The sequence below is a fragment of the Lathyrus oleraceus genome, chromosome 6 (genome assembly GCF_024323335.1).
Source record: "Lathyrus oleraceus cultivar Zhongwan6 chromosome 6, CAAS_Psat_ZW6_1.0, whole genome shotgun sequence".
NCBI lineage: Eukaryota > Viridiplantae > Streptophyta > Magnoliopsida > Fabales > Fabaceae > Lathyrus > Lathyrus oleraceus.
In genome coordinates, this window is record NC_066584.1 from 122376004 (window position 1) to 122386840 (window position 10837).

A 10837-nucleotide genomic window follows, 5' to 3' on the forward strand; every position below is an offset into this window, starting at 1 on the left:
CACTGTATTGCATGACAGACACCTCATCTCTGAAATTACTTGTATGCTTGACACGGTATCTCAGACTAGCTTCAATGTGAGACACTGATACCATCTATTTAAGTGTCTTACTATCACATTCATCTTCACTCACATTCATCTGCACTTGCAAAAATACTTTTCATCTCCAAAATACTTTTCATCTTCACTCACATTCATCTGCACTTGGAAAATACTTTTCATCTCCAAAATACTTTTCATCTTCACTCACATTCATCTGCACTTGGAAAATACTTTTCATCTCCAAAATGTCATCTTCATCATTATACAGTATCAACGTTCACTGCAACGGTGAAACTTTTGAGTCTGAGCTTCATGGTTTTTGTTTTAGAAACACTGATACCATTAGAGTTTCGATGAAGAGAAATGCAACATTTTTGCATTTCAAAAAAAGAATACAATCCTTTATAGCATCAGGTATTGTGTCAAAGATGACATATCAGAATCCTATCTTTTTTGAGAATGGTCAATGCAAGTTTTTCCCCCTAAAGATACGAGACGATGAAGATGTACAAAGCATGTTTCTTAGTCATGAACATTCAGGCATGGATTGTATCGAGTTGTACATTACTCTACAACCATGTATACCGTCTCAACAGTCTCAACTAACAGATCAGGATCCAGCTGGTGGAGATGCTGTAGATGATGCACAATGGTCAGATGAACTCAACCCAGAAGCAGAAGTAGAGGTCGACGTTGTTGATGAAGAAGAAGAGGAGACTGAGATACAGGTTGATCACATCCTGAATAACGACGATGAAGATGAGGCTCAACCACCACCAATACCTCCTACTCATGCCTATATTCCTCCTCAACATATGACAAATATGGATCTTCACGACAATGAAATGTCCGACAGTGTCTTCTACAATCCGTATCCGAGACCAGTAGGCGAATTAAAGGTGGGAGACATGTTTCGTACCAAAGAGGAATGTGTCTTGGCAATCAAAAAATACCACATGAACAACTTTGTTGACTTTACGGTGAAACGCACTGATTCAAGAAGGTATGTTATCGAATGTCGTAACATACTTTGTAAGTTTCGTTTGGCTGCATCTTACAAGAAGAAAAATGACTCTTGGGAGATCGCTTCAATAGACCCACCACACAGTTGCGTCGCAACAACCGTTGAACAAGATCACCGTAAACTGAGCACATCATTGATTTGTCGAGACATTCTGCCATTGGTAAATAAAGACCCATCAGTGAAGGTGAGTATAATTATATCACATATCCGAACAACATATAATTATACTCCATCTTACAAGAAAGCATGGATTGCGAGGACAAAGGCTGTTGAGCAGGTTTTCGGCAACTGGGAGGACTCATTCAAGGAATTACCACGGTTTTTATGGGCACTAAAAACTTATGTCCCAGGAACTGTGGCAATTCTAGAGACAGTGCCAGCAATGATGCCAGACGGAACCTGTGCTACAGGTAATAGAATATTTCACCGTCTCTTTTGGGCATTTGACCCTTGCATCAAAGGTTTCGCATTCTGCAAACCTCTCCTGCAAATTGATGGCACTTGGTTATACGGAAAATACAAGGGTACATTGCTCATGGCAGTTGCACAAGACGGTAACAACAATGTATTTCCTGTTGCCTTTGCTCTTGTTGAAGGTGAAACGGCTGCTGGATGGGGTTTCTTTCTTCGACATCTCAGAACTCATGTCGCACCACAAGCCAATCTATGTCTGATTTCTGATAGACATGCTGCCATCGAAAGTGCCTACAACAACCATGACAACGGATGGCATGATCCTCCTTCTACACATGTCTACTGTATCAGACACATTGCACAAAACTTCATGCGTGCTATAAAAGATAAGAATCTTCGCAAGAAGGTGGTGAATGCTGGGTATGCTTTAACTCAACCGTCTTTTCAATATTATCGTGATGAGATTCGACTGTCTAATGAAGACACGGGGAGATGGATAAATAACATCCCAGTAGAGCAGTGGACAAGAGCATTTGACGGTGGTTGTCGATGGGGCCACATGACAACAAACATTGTGGAATGCATGAACGGGGTTTTCAAAGGAATTCGAAACCTGCCGATAACCGCCTTGGTAAGATCAACCTATTATAGGTTGGCTTCTATGTTCGCAACCAGAGGTGAAAGATGGAGTGCAGTGTTAATGTCCGGACAAGTATTCAGTGAATGTTGCATGAAGGTCATGAAAGAGGAGAGCATCAAAGCTACGACACACGCTGTAACAGTGTTTGACCGTCATAGACAAAATTTCAGCGTCCAGGAAACAATGGGCAACAGCGAGGGGAGACCAAATTTAGCCTACGCTGTTAGACTAAACAGAAGTTGGTGCGATTGTGGAAAATTTCAGGCCTTCCGCATACCTTGCTCCCATGTCATTGCAGCATGCGCTTATACTCGTCAAGACGCTTACACCTATTTATCTGATGTGTACAAGGCCAACACCATCATGAATGTATATAGTCAAAGCTTTTCAGTACTACCAATGGAGGATTACTGGCCTCCATATGAAGGAGATATTGTTTGGCACAATGAAGAGATGCGTAGAAAGAAGAAAGGAAGGCCAAACAGCACACGTATAAGAACAGAGATGGATTCCACAGATAAAATGATAAGATTATGTAGTATCTGTCGTCAACCAGGACACAACAAAAACAACTGTCCCAATCAAGGAGCATCATCTAGATCTTAAGCTTATTGTAACATGATATCTAGATCTTAAGCTTATTGTAACATGATATCTAGATCTTAAGCTATTTGTAACATTGTATCTAAATCTTATGCTTTTTGTAACATGGAGATTTCTGTAACAATCAATCATTATATATCATTAAGTTCTTGTTACAACGAGTTTCATAATCAACATCAGTACAAAACATCTAAAAACATAAATAATTCTAACTGATTACAACAATCAAATTAATGTCGTCTCGACTGAACATCATTTCCCTAACATCCTTATCAGTCCTCATTCGCACCCAACCAAAGATACTGTCAAGTCTCTCAATACTTCTGATTTTTTCCCCTTCTGGTATTTTCCCGTCTAACCATCGAACCAGCTCCCTCTTCAGTTGATCTAACGTGGTGATGTTCCAAAATAGCATCACCAATTGAGGTTTGTCTCTCGCATAAATCACCTTACCGTATCGGCGACGAACACCAAACATGATAGCCAAATGATTATATGAGTTGTGGAACAATAGGTCACACAACGCATCTATTTATAATACAACAAAGGCATTTTATGAGGGACTCGGCAATTGAGTTGGCGCCTCCTTTTAAAACATACACATAGGCGCCAATTGGATTGGCTAGGGCACCTACCCTAAGCTAGGGCACCTGCCCTGGCCAATCCAATTGGCGCCTCCATTCAAGTTTTAACAACAGTCGCCATATGAACAACTTTCATGTTCATCAAAAATCCATTTGAAACTTGGAAGCTCATCATTAATTTCAAAACATTATAGGTCATTTTGACAGAAACCCTAATTTTGGGTCAAGTTCGCAGATACCTAACTCATTCATTTTTAATTATTTTGAGGTGGGACCAAGTGCATTGGAAAATTTAAGATGTCTACTTCAAATGTTATGTTGGACAAAAATTCATATTCCTAAAAGAAACACATGCAATAAAACAAAACATTATGACTCAGATAACAGTTGAAAAACTCAGAAGTCCGACTTCAACTGCCCATAACTTTCTCAAAAAAATTCCAAATGATGCAAAATTTATATCCAAATTCATTATCTTGAAAAGATCTACAACTTTCATGTTGGAAGATTTTTCATTTGAGGCTTTTTTAAGGGAGGCGCCAATTGGATTGGCTAGGGCAGGTGCCCTAGCCAATCCAATTGGCGTCTCCTTGCAATTTTTAAGAGAGGGCGCCAATCCAATTGGCGCCTCCCTCTAAAAGTGGGGTATATTGGGAATTTTTTTGAAAACTGAGTTATTTTGGAAATTAATTTGAAAATGTGGGTTATATTGATAAAAAATCCCACCTCCAAAATAAATTTAAAGATTAATCTCTAAAATATTTTAATATTAATTCATAATTTTATGTATTTGAAAATATATTTTTAAAATTTAATAATATTTAAATATTTTTACGTAGTATTTAAATAATATATAATTCTTCTATATAAAATTGACGAGTTATATATATAAAATGGGCCGAATAGCACCGTTTCATTAAATTTTCCCGCTGTTTCCTTCCAAAAGAAATTTCCACCTTAATTTTCCCGCCGTTTCCTTCATTTCAGTTCACCACCGATACTCAAACGCAGAGAAAGAGAGACAGAGAGAAGGATGAATGCTCCGACGAAGAAAAAGATTCAGAAGAAGTGCAAAATCAGAGGCTACAATATCAAACCCGAAGCCCTAGACGAGATCCTCTCATTCGTTATTCGATTCGAACTCACCGAACAAGACGAAGCCATCGAGCTCGTCCTCGAACAGCTTGAACACGAATCCAGTAACCCCTCTCTTCATAATCCTTTTTCTTTAATTTTCGATTCAATTTATCATTGATGCAACTTTTTTTTTTTGGTGTAATCTCAGTCAAATCTACAGTAATCGACGTGGAGCCAGTTCAACGAGTGGTGAACTTGCTATTGGAAGCCGACGCGAAGGAGGAGGAAACTTTTGAAGCCTTCGCTTCCTCTTCTTCCGCTATTGCCGTCATTGACGTGTTCGATGTTCCCAGATATAAATATGACGCTATCAGAAGGAATTTCTACCGGTAGGTTTTTGGTTTCTACCCTAAAAAAATAGTATTGTTTTGGTCTTCATTTTTGATATAATTTTCTATGTGGAAATTAGTGATTTGTAATTTCCCCAAATTTATGTACTACTAGCTTTGGTGGATGTAGGTTTTATTGTAATTTTGATTTTATTAGAAGTAAGAAAAGCTTAATGAGCATTGAAACATAACCCCAAAGGAGGTTGTGTTATGTATTATGCTCTACTTTGCTTATGGATCATTAAAAATACTAAAGTAGGACAAGTTAGTATTATTTTACATTGTGTATGAAACATGTCTATAGTTAAGCATATGTCGGAAATTTGTGTTGGTTATTCATACTTGGTTTTGTTTATCATAAATCATCAACATAGGACCATGCTTATATTTTGTGATTATTTTATAGGTGCCCAGAAAGCTTACCTCTTAAGGGAGACGCAGCAGCCAAATCTGCATTGTACAGGGATAGATTTCTGTTGTTGTCCCAGAGGCTCTCTCGTGACCAAAATTTTTCGAAACCTGCTTTTGAGTCTGAACGTTCCCAATTCAGGAGTCGTGAGGTACTGTTGAATGCTCTAACTGACCATGAACTTTGAATGGTGTTGCCAAATGTTTAGCAGTTTTGTGTTTAATGTGTAAATTCAATTAGTGTTTTTAGGAGGATTAATATATGTAATGTAATGCTATGCTGTTTTTGTCAGATATCTCCTATTCAATCTCTAGTTGGGCAAAAAGGTAGAAAATGGGTAATGGGAGTAATATCCCAGCTGGAGGATGGGCATTTTTATTTGGAAGACCTTACCGCTTCAGTTAAAATCAGTTTATCTGATGCTATATCCTTTTGTGCTTTGACAAATATTACTTTATGTTGTCGCAAGAACTCCATAATATTGTTGAATGTTTTATTACATTGTTTTTGTTGGTGGATAAAACACTAATAAAGAGTGTTAAAATCATGCTTGCTTCAGCTAATTAAGTGCACTCCTTTAAGTGTCATTATAGTTTCTTTTGTTTTTTGCTTGAAATGTTCCAAGTCAGGGATGGTTAAGGTTGCTTGCATCTTGTTAGTTCCTGCCACGTTATGTTAGTATGATAACCCAATTGATTGAGGGAATTTGTACATAGTGCTTTGAATATATTTGACAATGTTAACAGTTCAAATGTGTATGCTAAAGACATATTCTTGTGCATAGTTCTGTCTTTTCATAATTTTATCAATGTGTATGCTATAACTTGTATAGCTGTTTAAGTTTCTTGTAAGCTAAATACATGATCGTTAGTTTCTTTAACTAGCCATACAAGATTACTACTGGATTCTTTTTAGAGAACACCATAGTTGTGGCTGAAGGCGAGATGGTATCAGCTGAGGGTATTTTTCAGGTTAACACTTCATTCGTGATATCTGCTTCATGTTCTCTTACTTTTGTATAACTAGTATATCCAAATATTTGATTTGTATGCTTTTTTATTCATAAACCCGGTTTATCATTGATGAATTTCACTACAGTGCAAATTGTATGACTTCTAATTTTTATCAAACAAAATTATGACTTCTACTTTGCGTAGTTTTACTTTGAAGACCACTTTATTCATAATAAGTTTACTTATGATTTAGTCGCAACTTTTATGTTTAGTTTTGCCAAACAACGTCTCTTGATGATCTTACAGTGATTGTGTTAGGAATCCAAGAATTGAATTCCAAAGAAATTGGATTCCTAAGAATGAACACTCTTTATTAAGAAAATAGGAAATAACACGAGAGCAAGCTCTCCTCAAGGTTTTCCCCTTCACAATAGAGTTGCTACTCTATTCACAAATGATTAACGATATTCAATGATCATCAACTCTACATTGTATTCTCCTATTTATTCAAAATAGCTATATAACAAGCTCAACTAACAAACTAACATGTAATTTAACTTTATTTGAGTTACTGATAGTTGTGGAATGAGGCTACTTGCATAAGAGAAAAAGGTGGTGCATGAATCTAAATGGATTTGTAGTCTTTCTTAGGTTCAGAAGGAATGCAACCACTTTAGGAATCTAACTCAGTACCCTGGAGTTTACAACACTCACACACCCTATGCGCCAACCACTTGTGCTAGTCCTTGGTTGTACTTGTGTTGTGTGCAGTTGTTGGGCTTGCTGTGTGAAAATCATTGTGTATAATGTATATGTTGCAAGAAGTCAGGCTTATAATTCTTTATTAATCTTTTAGAGGGAGAGTTAAAGTAAAAGATAAATATGTTTTGAGACAAGAAAGCAATGGTTTATCAAATTTATGATTATGGGTTTAAAACTTAATAGTGTAATCAAGTTTTACATATATATGTGATGTGTCTCGGAAGCCTCAAACCTGAAAATTATAGGTTTTGTACTTAAAAATTCAAAGCTTTGCTATTTTATATGCATTTTTTTGTTGCATATGGCTCATTTTACCGGCCTTTTCCCATTTTCTGTTCAATATATGGATAATTGCTGCATTTTTTCCTGCAGATTTATTCATGTGGATTTCCTCCATTAGAGGATAGAGATAAATCACTTCAAGTGCTAGCAGGCCATGACTTTTTTGGTGGTGGTACTTTTACAAGAGAAGAAGCAGTATCCTTATTACTCTCCTCCTCAAATTTACTATTTGATAGTCACATGTATTTTTTATTGCTCTGTACTCCATGAGAATTGATTGTCCTTTACCTATACCATAGATCAGACAGGAAGAGATGGAGAAAAGAGCAGTCAATGACATGTTTGTCATACTATCTGATATTTTTGTAGACCAAGAAGAGGTATTTTGAAATGTCAATTTGTTTCCGTTTTTTTTTCTTTTCACTTTCTCTCACTTTGTTATAAAAGTGTAGCTTGACGTATTGATGTTGTTTCTCCATCGAGAAGGCTATGGGAAAGCTAGAGATTGTTCTTGATGCTTTTGAGAGCGAGGAAGTCGTTCCTTCCTTATTTGTTTTCATGGGAGACTTCTGTTCTGAGCCATATACACAAGCATCAGGCTCTTTCTCGATCCTGAGGTGAGTTCTACTTGCGCTGTTTGTTATACTGATAATTTGTAAATTTGAAACTTGAAACACTGAATCACATTCAGTTACGTGTCAATAATTATAACTAGTTCAGACATTTCATTTTCTATTGCTTAAGAAGAATAGTTTATTGTTATGTGAAGATTATTAAGGACTTTGATATGCAGGTTGCAGTTTGGCAGGCTAGGGAAAATTATTGCAGCCCGTTCAAGGTTAAAAGAGAACAGCCGATTTCTTTTTATTCCAGGTCCTGGTGATATAGGTATTATATTAAATTGATGATTTCTTATGCTTCTCATTTTCATCTACTAGCATGATATATTATTTTCAGTGTATTTGCAGGTCCTTCAACAGTTCTTCCTAGGTGTAGATTACCTAAATGTTTAACTGAGGAGCTCCAAAAGTATATTCCCGATGCCATATTTTCAAGCAATCCATGCAGGTTGACATTATATTTAAATAGGATTCCCATCTTCATTGTCTATACTTTTGTGTTTTCTAGTTGTTATGGAAACTGATTCTTCTTACAAAATCATACCTGTTTGGCTACAGGGTAAAATTCTATACACAAGAAATTGTATTTTTCCGCCAGGATCAGCTGTATAGCATGAGTCGTTCTTCTCTAGTGCCACCTTCTGTGACAGAAACTACTGATCCTTTTCAGCATGTAAATTGTCTCTTATCTGTGTTTTCTGCATTATTAAATATTTCCTGTTGGATTTTAGAAAAACAAAAATTCATTGGTTGTGTTTAAATTGCAGTATGTTGCCACCATAACCCACCAGAGTCATCTCTGTCCACTGCCTCTAACTAAACAGCCCATCATATGGAATTATGACCATGGCCTTGATTTATATCCAACTCCGCACACGGTACCATTTATAGTTAATTGTATAATCTAACAGTGTCTTTTATCTTCACTCTCTATTCTATTTAGTATTTGACATCTCAATATCTTGAAATAATTTGGACTAACCATTCATGCTGCGATGACAGTAATGTGATCTTGTACATAATATAAATATTACTTTTTATTCTGTTACTCAGACCCTGGAAAGAATGTTCTGATGCTGGTTCTGCTGTTGTGATTGCAGATAGTCTTAGGAGAGAGAAGTCCACAGAAGGCTTTTAAATACACAGGAACCACTTGTTTTAATACCGGATCCTTCTCGAGGGATAGTACATTTGTAGTGTACCGTCCTTGTTCTCAGGAGGTTGAATTGTCATCCTTGTGAACTGAATATGGTTCTCATCCTCAAAATATCAGCATGTCGAACCTGCCTGCTTCACTGTTACTTTATTTATCAGATATTTAAAGCGAGGCAATGAATGGAGTGGCGAATCTGGTATTACTGCTTTTTGGGAGGGTTGAAGTCACCACCATTAACCACAAGATTTAGCAAAAATGTCAAATTCATCAATTTTCTTAACTGCCATTAATGAGAAAGCCTTTCCTGATTTAGTAAAAATATCATTCTTTTATTATTATTATTTTTTAATGTGTGAAATGGTCAATTGAATTATTAATTATGGGACGGAAGAAGTATTATATAAGTTTGTAGTATATTTTATATGCAAAATGACCGATTTCCCTTGAGGTACTGAAAAACTCAACACTATTATTGTTGAGACCCAATCAATCATTGCAAGACCAGAACCTGAAAGCTTAACATTGAAGTTTGTGTCTAAAAGTATTAGAAGAATTAATATCTCTATGGATTACTAGAGGGTAACAACAATGCTCATGTAGATATTTTAAACCTCTTCCTATGTGAAGAGCAATCTTCATCCTCATATGTTTTCAATGATCTATTTTGCGCCAACTCTTAGACAATAAATCTAAAATTTTCATTAATTATCTACTAAATGCAAAAGTATATTTGATGTTTGAAGAAGAATTGACACTTTTGCATTAGCATCCTTACTTGCTTCCACTTCTGTTGGGATAAACGTTACCAACACATCGTTTAGCCAATCCATGTTAACAATACTGACTATCATATAATTTGGAGTAACATAAATGTAAGGACTTATTCTACATCTTCAAATTCTTGATAAGCAACAAGAACACAAGTAAGATTAACATACTTGATGACAAGAGATTTAACCACATAAATCCTAACTAAAAGTATGTTTTTGATCACATCGTTATCAAAAGGACTTCACACTCACACTTGAGCATACAAGAACCCATTCAAGGAAGTTATCTGAATCAAGGAAGTTCTTGGAACACATTTAAATAAGTGATTCAAATTTTATTTTTTACTTCACCGTATTACTTATGTTTGAGTGATCTGGTATTATATTTTTTTCTTCAAATTTGTTAATATTTATGTTTAAAAAAAACATTTTTACTAGTGATGCACTGTCAAAGACACGAGAGTAGAATTATTCAAAATGGACGTATAAGACTAGAAGATTTTCAAGCTTAGTAGGCGATATAGGCACAACAAAATAACAACACCGTTTTTAGGAGGGTGGTACGATGGTACGACATGTCTCTTCTGGTACGGTACAAGCATATGTTAGACGATAGACTTCGATCTAAAGAGGGATGCGTGTGTGTGGGATGAAGGTGAGGAGGGGGGGGGGGGGGGGGGGGAATAGACCACTAGTTAAAAAGAGAAATGTAGTCCCCTAATTTTGGTGTTGAATAGTCCCCTAATTCGAACTCGAATTGAGATAATGAAATTAACCTTACTTTACGAAAGTATGTATACAAGAGAAATGTAGCAATCCAACCCTACAAACCCTAAGTTTGGTGTTGATTCTGACACTTTCTCTTCTCTTAATCAAAGCTTAATTAAGTAACCTAACAATGCCAATTTGGTTCACCGTCTCATGTTACTTCTTTGCAAGAAACCCCTTGTTCTTCAAAGCTTTCACTCAATCAAATCCAAACTGCGAATTGTTGTAACCCAAGATTTACTATTATGATTCCCTGTCCACGCTACTCCTTTGAAAGAACCTCTCATTTTTCAAAGCATTCACTCGATCGGATCCAAATTGTGTAATCTTATTCAAAACCTTCA

General features: G+C 36.2%; 1 protein-coding gene across 1 annotated transcript; it reads left to right on the top strand.

The window, feature by feature from the left end:
• Positions 1-4228: 4228 nt before the first annotated feature.
• LOC127095040 (DNA polymerase epsilon subunit B) lies at positions 4229-9274 on the top strand. Its single transcript, XM_051033788.1, has 13 exons — positions 4229-4506; positions 4593-4773; positions 5180-5333; positions 5475-5606; positions 6073-6153; positions 7270-7374; positions 7479-7559; positions 7666-7796; positions 7973-8067; positions 8148-8247; positions 8358-8472; positions 8567-8677; positions 8900-9274. Exons 1-13 carry the CDS (start codon positions 4341-4343, stop codon positions 9038-9040), a joined length of 1593 nt encoding a protein of 530 aa, XP_050889745.1. The 5' UTR covers positions 4229-4340; the 3' UTR covers positions 9041-9274.
• The last annotated feature ends 1563 nt before the right edge of the window (positions 9275-10837 follow it).